This window comes from Callorhinus ursinus, unplaced genomic scaffold (genome assembly GCF_003265705.2).
Source record: "Callorhinus ursinus isolate GAN/ISIS: 27379988/994484 unplaced genomic scaffold, GSC_fseal_2.0 scaffold13, whole genome shotgun sequence".
NCBI lineage: Eukaryota > Metazoa > Chordata > Mammalia > Carnivora > Otariidae > Callorhinus > Callorhinus ursinus.
Window position 1 is genome coordinate 12015657 of NW_027397075.1, and position 16971 is coordinate 12032627.

Below are 16971 nucleotides of genomic sequence, written 5' to 3' on the forward strand. Positions count from 1 at the left end.
CTGCCTTCGGCTCAGGTCATGATCCTGGAGTCCCGGGATCGAGTCCCGCATCGGGCTCCCTGCTCAGCAGGGAGTCTGCCTCTCCCTCTGACCCTCTTCCCTCTCATGCTCTCTCTCTACCATTCTCTCTCTCTCTCAATAAATAAATAAAAATCTTTAAAAAAAAAAAAAAAGAACACCAGACACAAGACAAATAAGACAATAGAAAACTTAACACAGTAGACCAACTAGATCTAACAACATACACAGAACACTCTACCCAACAAGAGAATCACATTCTTCTCAAGTGCATATAGGACATTTCCCAAGACAGACCATATGTTAGGTCACGAATTAAGTCTCAAGAGATTTAAAAAGATAGAGGCACCTGGGTGGCTCAGTCGGTTAAGCGTCTACCTTCGGCTCAGGTCATGATCCAGGGTCCTGGGATCCAGTCCCCCATCGGGCTCCCTGCTCAGCGGGAGGCCTGCTTCTCCCTCTCCCTCTCCACCCCTCCTCAGTGCTCATGCTCTCTCTCTCAAATCAATAAAATCTTAAAAAAAAGATTTAAAAAGATAGATACCATACAAAGTATCTTCTCTGACAAGAGGATATAGTTACGAATCAGTAACATGAGGAAAACTGAAAAACACACAAAATTGTGGAAATTAACCAACATACTTCTTAAACAATCAATGAATCAAAGAAAAAAAATCACAAAGGAAACTAGAAAATACTTAAAGATGAATGAAAATGAAAACACAATATACCAAAACTTATGATACAAAGGATGCAAAGGAGTACTTATAGCTATCAACGTTTCCATTGTAAAAAACAAATCTCAAATCAACAACCTAACTCTACAACTTAAGGAACTAGAAAAAGAATAAGTTAAACCTAAAGAAAGCAGAAGGAAGGAAATACAGATCAGAGCATAGGTAAATAAAACAGAATAAACCAATAGAGAAAAATCAGTAAGAGCAGGAGTTGGTTCTTGGAAAACATCAACACAATTGACAAACCTTTAGCTAGATGGACTAATAATGTTCAAGAGGATACTCAAATTACCAAAATCAGGAAAGGAAGTGGGGACGTTACTACTGATTCTACAATAAAAAAGGATTCTAAGAGAGTACTATAAACAACGGCACACAACAAATTGGATTACCTAGTTGAAATGGACAAATTCCTACAAACACAAAACCTACTAAGACTTTCTCTATTTCCCAAAGAAATACAAAATCTGACTAGACTTGTAACTAGTGAACGGACTGAATCAGTTATCAAAAATCTCCTGACAAAAGGAAAGACCTGGACCTGATAATGGCTTCATGGGTGGATTCAACCAAATACGTAAAGAACTACTACCACCAATCCTCAAACTTTTCCAAAACACTGAAGAGGAAAGACAAATTCATTCTATGAAGCCAGCATTACCCTGATACCAAAACCAGGCAAAGACACCACAAGAAAATTACAGACCAATATGTCCTATTAACACTGATGCAAAACTCCCCAACTACTAGCAAACAGGATTCAGGAGAATATTAAAAACATTATACATCATGACCAAGTGAGGTTGTTTTTTGTTTGTTTTTTGTTTTTTTAAGATTTTATTTATTTATTGAGAGAGAGAGAGATCATGAGCAGGGGGAGGGGTATAGGAAGAAGCAGGCTCCCCAGTGAGCAGCAGCCCGAAGGGGAACTCAATCCCAGGACCCTGGGAACATGACCTGAGCCAAAGGCAGACACTTACCGACTGAGCCACCCAGGTGCCCACAACCCAGTCAGATTTATGCTTGGAATGCAAGGGTGATTCAACATATGAAAACTGATCAGTGTAATATGCCACATTAACAGAAGGAAAAAAAAACCCACATGATCATTTCAATTGATGCAGAAAAGGCAAAGGACAAAATACCACACCCTGTCATGATGAAAACACTCAACAAACTAGAAACAGGAATACCTCCACATAATAAAAGCCAAATATGAAGCCCCCCCAGGGAACATCATAACGGGGAAAGGCTGAAGCATTTCCTCTAAGATCAGGAACAAGATAAGAATGCAGGCTTTCACCACTTCTATTCAACCTAGTACTATGAGTTCTAACCATAGCAGTTAGGCAAGAGAGAGAAACAAAAGGCATCCAAATTGGAAAGGAGAAGGTGAGCCCTGTTTGCAGATATGATTTTTTATTTAGAAAACTCTAAAGATTCCAAAAAATTTTAGGATGAATTTTGCAAAGTATCAAGATACAAAATCAACACACACAAAAATCAGTTGTATTTCTGTACATGAAAAATGAACACTCTAAAAGGAAATTACAAAAATAATTCTATTCACAACAGCATCAAAAGAAAAAAAAAAAACAGAAAAACTTAGGAATTAACCTCACCAAAGACCTAAAAGACTTGTACAGTGAAAATGACAAAACATTACTGAACAACATAAATAAATGGAAACAACCCATCATGGACTGGACAACTTAATATTATTGAATTGTAATCTCAGGACTACCCAAAGCAATCTACAGATTCAATGCTATTGCTAGCAAAATCCTAATGTGTTTTTTGCAGAAATAGAAAAACCCATCCTAAAATTCATATAGATTTTCAAGGGACCCTGAATAGCCAAAATAATCTTGAAAAAGAATAAAGCTGGAGAATTACACTTCGTGATTTCAAAACGTACTACAAAGCCACAGTAATCCAAACAGTGTGTTACTGACATAAAGGCAGACACAGAGGCCAATGCAATAGGACAGAGAGCCCAGAAATAAAACCCTCACTCACACATGTGGTCAAACAATTTTTGACAAAGGTGCAAAGACCAATAAAGGAAGGACAGTCTTTTCAACAGATGGTGCTGGGAAACCCAGATACCCCATGCAAAAAACTGAAGTTGGACCCTTAATGCCATATACAAAAATTAACTCAGCTTCATGATATGGGATCTGATAATTATATCTCAGATATGACACCGAAGGTACATGCAACAAAAAGTAGACAAATTGGACTTCATTAAATTTAAAAATTTTGTGCACCAAAAGCTATTATCCACAGAGTAAAAAGGCAACTCACAAAATGGGAGAAAATATTTGGAAATCACATCTGTCAAGGATTAATATCCAGAATACAGAAAGAACTCCTGAAACTCAACAATGAAACAAATTAACCCAATTCAAAAATGGGTGAACGGGGCACCTGGGTGGCTCAGACATTAAGCGTCTGCCTTCGGCTCAGGTCATGATCCCAGGGTTCTGAGATCAAGCCCGCCATCGGGCTCCCTGCTTTGCAGGAAGCCTGCTTCTCCCTCTCCCACTCCCCCTGCTTGTGTTCCCTCTCTGTGTCTCTCTCTGTCAAATAAATAAAATCTGAAAAAAATAAAATAAAATAAAATAAAAAATGGATGAAAGACTTGCATAGACATTTCAAAAAGATACATAAATGGCTCATTGGTACATGAAAAGATGCTCAACACCACTGACCACTAGGAAAATTCAAATCTACAGGGAGATACCACCCTCAGGTCCATTACAGTGGCTACCATCAAAAACCCAGAAAACGTCGAGTACTGGCAGAATGTAGACAAATTGGAACCCTTGTGCACTGTTGGTGGAAATGGAAAATGACACAGCCACTATGGAAGACATTGATGATTCCTCAAAAAATTAAACATACAATTATCACATGATCCAGCAATTCCACTTCTAGGCATACACACAAAAGAACTGAAAGCAGGGTGTTGAAGAGGTATTTGTACACCCAAGTTCATAACAGCATTATTCACAATAGCTAAAATATGGAAACCTAAGTATCAGCAGATGGGTGGATAAGCAAAATGTCTTCTATACATACAATGGAATATTATTCTGCCTTAAAAAGGAAGCAATTCTGTAATGTGTAATACAGACAAATCCTTGATATTATACTAAGTGAAATAAGCCAGTTACACAAAGACAAATTCTGTATGATTCCACTTCTATGAGGTACTCAGAGGAGTCAAAATCATAGACAGAAAGTAGAACAGTGGTCACAGAATCTGAGGGGTGGGGCATGTGAAGTTATCGTTTAATGGGTACAGAGTTTCAGTTTTGTAAGATGAAAAGAGTTATGGAAATGGATGGTGATGGTTGCACAACAATGTAAATGTATTTAAAACCACTGACGGGGCGCCTGGGTGGCTCAGTCAATTAAGTGGCTGCCTTTGGCTCGGGTCATGATCCCAGAGTCCTAGGATCAAGCCCCACATCCGGCTCCCTGCTCAGCAGGGAGCCTGCTTCTCCCTCTGCCTGCCATTCCCCTTGCTTGTGCTCTCTGTCAAATAAATAAATAAAATCTTTTAAAACAAAACAAACACTGACCTATGCACCCAAAAATGGTTAAGATGGTAAATTTTATGTAAAGTCTATTTTCCCACAGTGGGGGCAGGGGGAAGAGCACTAGCTCCAGCCAGCTTTCCTGCCTGTGGATGGCAGCTGTAGTCCATTCACCTGAGCTACATAACACAGAAGTTCAGCACTTAACTCCAATAAGCAGTCAGCCCTGCTACTCGAAAATGAGACTTCTGTTCAGAACCGGAAGATGTTTCCAAGATGAATCTACCTCTCAACTTCTACGAGGAGCCATTATCTCAAAACAGGTAAGGGCAGACTGAGGTGAGATGAGCATGCCCCAACCAGGAGCTGAAGTGGGACAAGAATAACAAAGACAAAAAAACCCCACCGGTAACTTCCCTCTTCAAAGGAAGAATAAGAGCCATTCCCAGCAACTGTACACTGCCTGATTACTCCAGTAAGATGGGGGTTGAGTCAGCTAGACGGTGACCTCCTGAGGGACAGGACCCTGTTGGCCTGGCACAACAGAAGCACTCAAATATTTCTTTACCACAAGAACACTCCACCTCCTCACCACACGGACCATACTTGCTGCTCACGGCCCTCACCTGGCCTGCATCCAGCCTTTGGGCCACAGAGGTTTGACCTCAGCATCCAGAAAGGCCTTCACATAGTCCTCCCAAGACTGGGTCCTGTTGTTCCTCTCCAGATCGTAGCTCTCCAGCTTTATCCTCACCACGTGGCATAACAGCTCCCTGAGGGGCAGAGACAAGTCAAAAACTTCAAACCACCCCAAATGCTTCTTTCAAGGTTTCAATCGTGTGCTTTCAGCAGCCCTAATTAAAGTAAATGATTCTAACCTTCATTAGAAACACAGGAACATGCTCAGACACTGGCCCCACAAACCCTCCAATGAGGCAAGGTCCCAGTTTGGGCACACCTGATTTCATCATTCCACTGGAACTTCTTCCGGGGTCCCATTATCCTCCTGCCCCCCTTTTCCTCATCTTCTTCCTCATCAGAGCACATCCGCTCTCTCTGCTCCTTGTCCTTCTCCTCTTCCAGCATCCTATAGTGTGAATAGGACCAATGGGACCCTAAAGTCACCACCACGGAAGAACTACTTCCCCCCATATCCACCACCTCCCCCCTGCCCAAAGCCCCGCCCCGAACTTCTAAGAGAAGGTGAAAATGCTGCAGAAGAGCCAAGAGTCTCATTCACAAATGTAATAATGGGGGGGGGGGAGAGAAGAGGCAAGAGGATGATGTCATGTGAGAGCCAGGAGACACACTTACTTAGCGACCTTGGCTTGTGTGTGTGCCTGGCATTCATCCTGGTACTTGGCCATCTGCTCTGGCATTGCCCTTCCAATGGCTTCCTTAAGCTTCTGGAGAGGTTCCTTCAGACGCCCCCCCTGCAGAGAGCAGGACATATCCTAAGACTGGTTTACTCATCACTTCTTATACTGAGGATACACTACTGGAATAATCGCACGAAGGCAGGACAAACTGCAGATGTGGCATCTGTGAAGACTCAGTCACCCTCTCTGCTGGGCCCTGAAGCCAAAGGACTCTACTCCACAGTCACCCACCTGTTCATAGAGGTGAAGTTTCCGAGCACGTTTGACCAGGGTGTCCTTGCTGCAGGGCAGGAATGAAGCAAGATAGGCATACACCCCAGAACGGATTTGGCTACTCAGCTCCCGAGTTTGCACCTCTATGCTGAAGAACAGAACAGAGTCATCAAGAGCCTGCAGCTCCCTGGAGCTCCTCTCATCATGAAGCCACCCTACTGCAGAGAGGAAAACTAAGAGCCAACAACAGATCAAACCTTATGCTGTCGGTCATGCAATGTAAAAGAGTGACGAGTGCAACAGATCCCCAGCAGTCGCCAAATCAGAACTCCCACACCTGATGAACTTGGCTAGGTACGGAGGGTCAAGACCCTCAGGTCAAAGACAAGACCAACTAAAAGGTAGTCAGGAAAACAGAACCTGAGAGAACAAGCTCTGAAGTACTAAATTTCACATAAGAGCTTTCAAAATGAAAGTGATTGAGTTACTTGCTGTAGACAGGAAATACCTTCCAACAGCGTTTCCTTTTTTCCCCAGTTCTATCCCTAATAAGGAGGTCAGGGAAATCCTCACCCCTCCAGTGTTCCCATCTAAATGAGCAGAAAAATATTTGTCTTCAATCCTTTGAGTTCTCTGTATTTGGCATGCTCCAGCACACTATTGTTGACACAAATCTCTCATGTGTGCTGACCCTCAGGTGCTCTCTATAGTCCAGGCTTCCTGACCCAGGAGGCCAATCCCCATCCTGGTCATTTGCTAGAATATTCCCAAGCCTTGACAACTGTTCTTACACGTGCAAAATCCTCACTTGTTGAGAACAAGCTTCCTCTGCTAAATAACGCGACAGAGAAGCTGGCAAAGCTGGAAGACCGGATACTAAGAACCTGGTTTGGGTTTATATGTGCAGGGTTTTTTTGCTTTTTAATCTACTTCATACAGTGCAACATCTCAGAGGTTCAGGTATCCCGGAGAAGTGCCACGAGATGGTATTTATATACCCTGGCCTTGGGAGAAGTGAGAGTGAAAAGAGAATGATCCCAGGAGAGCAGGCTCCTGTGGCTGCACCAAGTTATCTCTTACTTTTCTGGATTCTCAAAGACAGCAAGCAACACTTTTTCTCTCTCTCATCTCATACTTGCCAAGAAATCCTCTTCCAACTGGCCATGATTATTATACACAGTGTTCCAATAACACCTGCTGCCTAAGGTTACTAAGGTCTATCATTTCTTGGAAACACATATTTGGTGTACCCACCCCCCTTTAAAAAAAAAAGATAAACAAAAACCATTTTTTCTCTCATAAGTGGTTATCGTTAATGTAGTTCAATCAATGCTCATTTCCCCAGCCTGCTCAAGCCAGGCATGGTAACAGCAGACGCACGGAAACAAAAGATACTCACTCTAAGAGGGTGCCATTAACATCTTGGGTGAAGAACTTCTGTCTGCTCTCTCCTTCAGCAGCTCTGGCAGCCTGGTTCACAGCAGACAGTAACATCCGTTAGTGCACTTTCCCCACACGACCACACAACCCACAGGCACAAGACCAGTCAGTCCCTACAGAACACCTGTCGATTCAATAAAATCCTCACTGTGCCCTTCCCTACTCAGCCCTAATCCCAGATTAAGTTCACATATGATCACTATATACTCCACAATTGGTATATCCAGCTTTTTTCAAACACTACTAAAGCATCTATGGACTGTCATTCTTCCCAGGACTTGAAATGACAGTCACATAAAAGAAAATCATACAGAGTCAAAGCAATCAGGATGCATTTGATTCAACCAGCTAGTTAACTCCCGTGAATGGCAGTCTGTCACCTCAACTGTGAGTTGGTATTTCCATACGTCTACAATATAAAAACAATCAAGAACGTCAACAAAACCGCAAAATTCAAAGGTCTTTATCCCCCCTCACCCCTAAATAATAATAAAAGTGCTGCTTTAGCATTTAAGGACATTGTAATTTTTAGGAAATTCACAATGTACTTAGAGTGTATCACAAATTCTATGACCCAGACCACTTGAACTACTAACACACCTTCCTACCTATTGACACAAGTAGCAGCGCAGGCTACTGTACAGTCTTTCGCTTCCCATGAGAACACAATCAGCACCCTGGACGGCAGCCACGGCAGGCAGCCAGGGCACTGAGTGCAGAAGTCAGGAAAGCAATCACGGCAAAAGTCTTAACCACTGGTTCTCATATTCAGCTGCATATTGGAATTACCTGGCGGCTTTTCCCACCCTCGACCCATCACATCAGAATCTCTGGGGATGAGGCTCAGGAATCTGTTTCTTTTCTTTAAGATTTTATTTATTTGACAGAGAGACACACAGCGAGAGAGGGAGCACAAGCCCAGGGAGTGGGAGAGGGAGAAGCAGGCTTCCCGCCGAGCAGGGAGCCCGATGTGGGACTTGATCCCAGAACCCTGGAATCATGACCTGAGCCCAAGGCAGACACTTAACGACTGAGCCACCCAGGCGCCCCAGGAATCTGTTTCTTTAAAAGGAACCCTGGTAACTCTAAAGTGCAGAGGGGAATGAGAACCACTGATCTAAACCCAAGAGTTGCTGGTCCAAAGGCTTTAGGCAAAAATAAATCATCTAAAATCAGGCGTGATACAGAATAATGACCACAAACAAAGGCAATAAGATAATTGTCTAAAACAGTCAACCCTGATCAAGCCATCTGAGACTGTAGGCACTGAGATCGACCCTCCACTTTCCCATCACCCGACTTGCCTTCCCTCACCGTATCCTCTGGGTCCTTTTCCTACCTCTGCTCCCTCTCCATCTTCTCCGTTAACTCCTTAAATAGAGATGGAGCCCAAAATTCTATCTAGAACTACCTTCTCCTAATACTTCTCCTTCACAGCTTTGAAATAACACATAATGCCCATACATCTCTCAAATCTAAATCTCTAGGCCTATACCCTTTTTTCTAAGCTCTGGATTAGAATTTCCAATTACTTCTGTGAATGGATGATCCTCTGGTATGGACACTCAACTTACCCAAGACCAAACCTACTAGCTTCTGCTCCTACTTCTGTGTTCCCTACTTCTAATAACTATACTCCATCCTCTGGAAATCCTTCCACTCCCTTCTTTAAAACCCTGAGGTAGCTCTCTCCAAGCCCAGAATCAAATCCAAACTCCTTTATGTGGCATTTATGATTCTCCAGGATCTGGCCCCAGCCAGCCACTCCAGCTCCCAACCCCTACCACACTCCAGGGAGTCCCCACCATCCAACAATTCAACAACTCCTTGTCTATCCCCAGCTCTATGCCCTGGCTTCCTATAAGACCATCTCACCACTGAGCCTGGCCAAGCCTACTGCCTCCAGTCTGATTCCTATGTACCTCAAGGAGCTTCTGTCTTACCTCTTCAAAGCTGGCTGTTCACCTGACCATCTGCTTGACCACCCAAACATCACAGAGCTTACCTCATTCTGCTCTGTCCTACAGCCAGGTGTTTACATGTCTACTGGTCCATTTACAAAACAAGCTCATGGAGAACAAGAACTGAATCTTATTTGTCAATATACTTCCCACAGCTGCCTATCACATAATAGAGCTTATTAGTAAATGTTGCCTGAGTGAATGCATGAAGGAAAAACAGGTGTTACCGAGAGAATGCAACCAGAGGAAGAAAGTTTGGAACTGACAAACAGAACCTGCAGAAGATACGCAAAACTCAAGCTTCTGCAGACCCCGGAGGGAGGGAGGAAGTGCAAAAGCCCAGGATGAAAGGGGGTGAAACGGATGGATGGAAATGAAATAAAGGCATGACTTTTAATCCATTCACCTGCCAATTTCTTACATTTTCAGAAGTATTCAGAATTCTTGGCACTTCTAATGTACTGAGAGTACGATTTTAGTTTGAGAAAAAATAAAACTGAGTCATTCTTTTGCTTAAGCTTACACACTGCTACTTACAAGACCCAGAAGCACTTCCATATTAATTCAATCTAATTACTTTAACATGTATTTCAAATGCCCCACTGTTTGTCAGACCTATCAACAAGCTTAGGTTTCCATTCAAATTTTATTTTTAGATATCAGCCAGTTCCTCCAATGTGTCAGAAGCTTTCTGGCTATATACTTTTTAAGAAGATTTTTTTTCTGATGCCTTTTCAATTGTGTGGACAATTATCTCTGAGGGTCTGGTTTTATACTGAGATAATTAGTCAAGTGCTATACTTTTATTTTTTTTTAAATACTTTGAAAGAGGGGCGTCTGGGTGGCTCAGTCGATAAGCATCTACCTTCGGCTTGGGTCATGATCCCAGAGTCCTAGGATCGAGCCCCGCGTGGGGCTCTCCTACTCGCTGGAAGCCTGCACCTCTCCCACTCCCCCTGCTTGTGTTCCCTCTCTCACTGTTTCTGTCAAATAAATAAATAATAAATAAATAATACTTTGAGAGAGAGAGAAACAAAGAGAGAGTGTGTGAACAGGAAGAGGAACAGAGGCAGAGGGAGAGAAGCAGACTCCCAGCTGAGCATGGAGCCTGACGCGGGGCTCAATCTTACAACGCTGAGATCATGACCTGAGCCAAAACCAAGAGTCAGATGCTCAACCGACTAGCCACCCAGGTGCCCCTTGCGCCCCTTAAGTGCTGTATTTTTAAATAAATCTAATTAAAGGAACAATCAGATTTATATGATAGTCTTCCACAAATAAGTGAGGTTCCTCAACCCTGAGACACTCTTGCCTAAAGAGTTGTATAAATTGATCAATCCTAGATTACTTAGGCAATGAAGTTAAACCACACAGCCCAATCATGCTGATTTATAATAATTTCAACAGCCCTTTAATGAGCTGTTTTAATTATAAGAAAAGCCACTTACAGCCTCTTAGCACCTAAATCAGAACCTTATATATTGTATCTGTTTTTGCTGGTATGATTTTCTTTTTAGAAAAGATCAAACAGGTTAGTTTTTTGGGTTTTTTTCTACCTTTTTCTCCTTGGATCCCGGTCTCCCTGGATTTGTGATGCAGTTCTAAGTCTATGGGAGGGTAAGCTGTGAGCAGGTAGATTAGAGGAATGGGTGACATGGGGTTTCTGTTTCTTTTCTTTCCTCAGTATTGTTCCCATTTTATGCTTGAGTCAACAGACCTGGGTCATCTGTATGGACCAAGCTGAGTAGTTGCCAAATTACATCAAGACAAGTAACCTGGGTGAGGGGGGTGGCGACACAGCTGAACTTTCCACCAACCAAGACAAAAGGTACAATCAAGAATATTAAGTGCAGACAGGGTAAGGCCATCAAATCAAATCATTGGATTCCTTGGGGTCTATAAAAATGTACAGTACAAGGGAACAGGAAATGAAAAACAGGCTAACATAAGAAAACAGTGACCATTGCTGGGGCATCCACCAAGGTGGCCCTCTTGGGATACCTCTTTAACATATGTAAGTTTTCAAAGTTTTAAGGATCACATCTAGTTAGAAGGTAAATCTAATTTTTGCTTCCAACAGCAAAGATTAATCCCTAAAGGACGGATACATACCACATCAGAATCTGTTTACGGGACTGTGGTAGATGGCAAACAGGACTTCAGATCCCTTCCCTCCCAGTACATGCATTCTGCCACAGGGAGATGGCCTCTAATTTCCCAACCCTCCAAAGTGGTTTGCTCTTGCGACTTGCTTTACCAATAGAGTGGGAGAAGTGATGTGAACACACAACTTCTATGGCTAGATCTTATGGGCCTTGCAGCTTCCACCTTCATTCTCTTGAAATGTTGCCCTGAAACTGCCATACCCTGAAGAAACCCAGGATCAAAGATCAGAGGAGGGAGGGGCCAGCCGTCCCAGCCGTCCCGACCCGGCCAACTTGCCAGCTGAACACAGCCACAAGAGTGAACCAAGCAGGACCAGAAGAGGATCTGCCCAGCCACCCAGAGTCAGGAGAAATGAATTGCTCTTTGAAGCCCTAAGATTTGGGCAGTTTTCTAGATAACAGTAGAAACTGATACATTTATCATCATCTAGAGCCAAAATTTTAAATGTAAACAATCTTATAAAGAGGAAAAAAGATAATAAGGGGAGTGAAAAATAAAGTGAGAAACACATAACGCTACTAATGTTACAATTATGTACATTACGTTTAATTTAAATTTTAAAAAGAAAATGTCCAGTTTAAGACTGAGGACAGGGCTCCTTATTAAGGATCGAAATATCCATGGGTGACTTTTGGAATTGTACGCAATTTTTGTGTACATAGGCATTCTTCTCCTGGGAAGAATAGTTTTCCCAGCAGATTTTCAGAGAGGTATGGGTTTAGAGCACTTGTGCGCACATGCGGGAGCCTCCAAGTACCCAAGTCAGGCCCTTGTGGGAATGGAGCCCCTGGGGATCCTTTGGAATGGCATTAAGTAACTTTCCAAGAATAAGCCTTTTCCATGCAACCATCAAGTGATGAGGGCTTTATAATATTTATTAAGTGAAGAAAGCAGGAAACAATTATTCACAACTATAATTACAACTACATAAAAACATACACAGAAGCTAGAAAGTAATAAGCAAATTGAAAATAGTTTTCAGATTGGCAGAATGATGGGTAATCCCCATTTTCTACCCCATTTCCCAAAGTTTCTTAACACTGTTATAGTAGAAGGGCCAGGTGATGACTGAAGTATCGATTTCACACATGAACACTGTATTTTCATTTCAGTATGTCAATTTGTCCTGGTCACCCTTCCCACCAAAACCCAAGCCTACTTTATCTATGGGATCCAGAACCCTGTCTCCATTGTCCCAAGAGAGAACTTGGCAATCACTGAGGAAGGACTGCTTGCTCACGGTTCATCCAGGGGACTCCAGAAAGCGAGGCTTTCTTGAATCACAACCCAACTCCGATTCATGTTAAGCCACTTTGTTTCCATTGAATTAGTCCATCTTTCCCAAGAAATTGAAATAATGAATCTAAGTTATCAGACTAGAACACTACCTATGCTGGGGGTAGGGACACATCCAAGAATGGTTTTGACTTTTCTCTAAAGAAACGACTGGCTACTGCCACATATACCTCACTCAACTTACTTAACAAGACTTCAGAAACTACAAAACAATTTGATTACAAAGCAGAGGATTGAGAAGAACAAGGAGTAATTTTTTTAAACATAAATTCTGAGAGCAAACACAGAACAGTATGCTCAAACATGCCAAGTTCAGATTCAACTACTTCCACCTTCATGTCCTACTAAGATATACCCTGAATCCCTAACATGGCACAATTCATTTATATCATCACATTCAAACAAAATACTGCACATAGGCTAACGAGGAAGAACTAGAAATCCAAGGAAGACATTTGCTTTACTTTGCATGTTGTGCTTAAATATTTCTTGGAAACAAGAAAATCATTTGTAGCAGTGGTTAACATTTTACCCTACCCTAAAATATAAGAGAGATTTCACGTAACAGTGATTCTGAAATCCTGTGAGAATCACTGGCTTAATACTTAAGCTACAGGGTATAAATGCCACAGGAGTTGCATTATAAGTCATGATGCCCAAGGTAAAACGTTTTTTAACTAAAAGTCATCATAACTAACGACCCATGCTTGGTTTATGGTCAGTAATACATTACTGAATTGACAATTCTCAGCACTCTAGAAATCAATTCCCAATTGCCAACGGCTGCTATAGCCCAAAGACTGTCGCTGTTTTTAATGGTTCACAGACAATATTAAGGTTCAGCTCCTTTTTATTTACCACACCTTAGGCATTCCTATAATCACTACCTAACACTGATGATGGGCAAGTCCAAGGAGCAACGGAAACCCAGTTTCAGCACGTACTCTGTGTAACATTCATCTGCAAACTTTTGTGAATTTTGAAAACTTTCAAAAGATTACTAAAATGACGGATCTGTGCCCCAGTTGCCTGCTGCCAACATTAGTGTCAGTCTATTGCACCAAAGGAAAGATATTTGTGGGGAAGGAACTGATAGGCAGGAAATGGAAAGACAGAAATCCCCCCCCAAGAAGAAAGTAGATTTTCCAGAAGTGAAAGAACCACAAAAGGCCTAAAAATGATGCCGGATGGACAAAGCTTACACAGTTTCCTTACTTGGGAAGAGAAGAGAGCTTGGAAAAGCTTACACTGAAACTGCCAATTCACTAAGGATTGCTCTGGGCAGCGAGCTTCATGTGGTGGAGAACCAGCGTCAATCTGCCCAAACCGCTTCCAGGAAAGCCCGGCCACTCTGTGTCACCATACCTGAGCCAGCTCCTTAACGCGCTTCTCCAGGGGTGCAGGCAGGCCTTCAGGGAGGGAAGAGGGCTGCCTGAATTCCTGGTCCAGTCCCACCCCAAGGGAATTGCTCTCATCATCCATATCACGGAAAGGGCTTCCTTCTGGAGACTCACTGAGCAGCTGCTCCAAGTCCAAATCAGTCAGCGAGTCCATGGCAGTGGCTGCCTGGAGCAAGTCGTTGTCAGAAGTGGAGCCAAAGAGCGAGAGCAAGGGGTCAGAGGTGCCCTCCAATTCCCGCAGGCCCTGAGCTTCCGCCGACGAGACCGCTACGGGCTTATGGTCTTCGTCCCTCTTTCTCTGAGCCTCTTTCTCCTTCTGAAATTTCTTCAGCATCTCTTTAACGCTCAAAGCCCCAGAATATTTCTTTTTCTTCTTCTCCTTACTGGCATTCAGTGCCGTGAAGCTGCAAGCAAGGAGGAAATTGGTTATGAGGGCTGCAGTACACCTCAAAAGGGAAATTCACGAGAGACAGCCCCTGCTCCCAGCGCAACTGTCTCCAGGAACCTCAGTCACAAGGCCACCCTGTTACTCCTCCTCCCTCCTCTTGGCATATGGAGCTCCTTCTTGCTGGGACCAAAGCTTGAGATTTAATACAGGTTAGCAAAACAGTGTCACAGAATGCTAAATATCCGATGTGTTTTTAAAAACCACTGCCAGGCTGAAATAAAAGGTTGCAAAAAAGCGGTGGGGGGCAAGAAAAATATTTAAAAGGAAAAAGCAGAAGCAGCAGAGAGCAGCAGCAACTTGAAGGGCAGCTGGGGTGAGACCAAGTGAGGCGAAGACAGCAGGACCACAGAAGACAAAGGGAAGTGGCAGAGACGGAAGGAGAACTGGGGCAGAGGGGTGCCCAAGAGAACAAGAAACATCAAGAGTCACACAGTGACAGAAATTGCTGCCAACACTGACATAGGGCCAGAGAGAAGTCCCATGTCTGACACACAGAGATGTGAAAGCACCAATGCCCACAAGGGCACTGTGGGAGGCGTGAGGGGAACGGAAGGCCAGGCCCTGCTGCTTCTTCTGAAGCTGTGAGGAGGAGGGCGCGTCAGCTCCCAGGTGTCCTGCCCTAACAGTTCAGATTTTATCCTAGCAAAGAAGCTGCTGCCTCTCACCCGGCTTTGGAAAACTTGGACTTTTTCGATTTCTTCTCCTTGTCATAAGTGTCATCTTTTTTCTTCTTCTTTATCTTCTCACCACCTTCCTTCAACTTCCGCTTCTGAGAATTAAAGACAAGGCACAGTTACACGGCTCCCTAACTCAGGGAGCAAGTGCACTACACAGCACTGGCCTTGCTCCGCCCAGGGGACATCCTGAGAGCTGCCTTATTTCCTTCATGAGCAACAGCTTTCAGATCGGTCCCTGGACCACAGACCTGCAGCAGGTCAACACAGCGTTCCCACTAACAGTGTCTCCTGGAAGCACCCAGGGCTGAGGCAAGAGGCCATTCTGTAGCCTGAAACTTTTCTAGTTCAAGTTAGCTGTATATGGGCCCTACCTCTTATTTTAAACATACAGGCAGTGGTGGACAGATTTCAAAATACACTCATCTTAAGGCTAACTTGTTTTTGTTGGGGTGACAGCCCTGGGAACTGAAGTCCTCTACATGTCCACAGAAGAGACACAGCAAGGCTGGTGCAAACTCCCCTCACTCCACACCCTTCACTGCCCTAGTCCCCGCCCTGAGACCACCTTGACAAATGAATCCCTGCCGAGCCTGCTGGGACACAGGCGTGGACACCTCTAGGTCCACAGCACCTGGCCACAGTGCAGGTGTGAGTAGTAACCTGTCAGCCTCAGCAGGGCTCATGCCTTTCCACCAAGCTCCTGAGCCATCCTAAACCAGCAGACATTCCGGCAAGTCACCTACTGATCTTATAAAGTCATGTAAAAAAAGCACTTCTGAAATCCAAAAGCAAGTACGTTCTAACCTTTGGAGATTTTTTCTTCTTTTCTTTAATGAAGTCATCCTCAGATTCTGATGCTTGTCTAAATTGCAGGGTTCCGGAGTTAATGTAAAATCCTCCATACTTTGTAGTCAAAGAAGCAGGAACAAGTTCATCATACTGAAGGGGGGAAAACAAATGGTCAGCTCCAAGTTCTGGTACTAATAAATAGTCCAAAGGTGCAGAGTGGGTCTTGACAGGGCAGATATGACTCTGTTCTTCTGCCACTTAGCATGGTAAGACCTGGTACTGGTCAACCACAAATGTCCTAGCTCAAAGGTGTTTGGACAGATCTGGTCATCATTTTCAGTGAGGGAACCATGGCCAGATCAAGCGTGTCACTTCCTCTCTAACTCACCAGGGCAGCCTTTTCTTCACACTGAGGGCATGCGCACACTGACTCGATCTCCGCCTCCAGACCATCACCAGTAGAAGCTAGGGTGTGGTGGCTCCAAAGGCATTTTCAGTAAAGACTTACCGCCTCAGAATTATCGATGAAGGAGTCAGATTCATCGTAACCGTACCCCATGTCAATCAGGTCCTGTATCCGATCTTTTCTACGTTTCTTTCCACCCTAAAATACAAAATAGGTCATGTGCTTTTTCCATGTGTAACTGTGGTAAAAACCCATAGCATAAGGCCTACCCTCTTAACAATAAATGTTTTAAGTCTAAGGTCACATGCTTTTTCTGATACACAGAATTAATTGTTGCCTTGAATTCCAACAACTAGTGACTAAAGGTTGTAAATCAGTGGGTCACACACCCCTACACCCACCCCAAACCCCATTCCCTTGAAGACCTTCTAAAATAGAACAGATCTGTATCTGCACAAAATGGCCTAAGAAAGAAAAAGGAACTAAATGGCTTTGT

The 16971-nt window shown here is 43.4% G+C and overlaps 1 protein-coding gene across 6 annotated transcripts in view; it reads right to left on the reverse strand.

The window, feature by feature from the left end:
* The window catches only part of UBN1 (ubinuclein 1), a 42955-nt gene that overhangs the window by 16846 nt on the left and 9138 nt on the right, over nt 1–16971 (reverse strand). For all 6 annotated transcript variants that reach the window (XM_025858997.2, XM_025858998.2, XM_025858995.2 and 3 more), the window contains exons 4-12: nt 16578–16673; nt 16085–16219; nt 15269–15372; nt 14121–14559; nt 7292–7362; nt 5911–6040; nt 5615–5733; nt 5259–5387; nt 4927–5073 (exon numbers count right to left, since the gene is read on the reverse strand). In XM_025858997.2, coding sequence (XP_025714782.1) covers nt 4927–5073; nt 5259–5387; nt 5615–5733; nt 5911–6040; nt 7292–7362; nt 14121–14559; nt 15269–15372; nt 16085–16219; nt 16578–16673 — 1370 coding nt within the window. The remainder of the gene's footprint in view (nt 1–4926; nt 5074–5258; nt 5388–5614; nt 5734–5910; nt 6041–7291; nt 7363–14120; nt 14560–15268; nt 15373–16084; nt 16220–16577; nt 16674–16971) is intronic.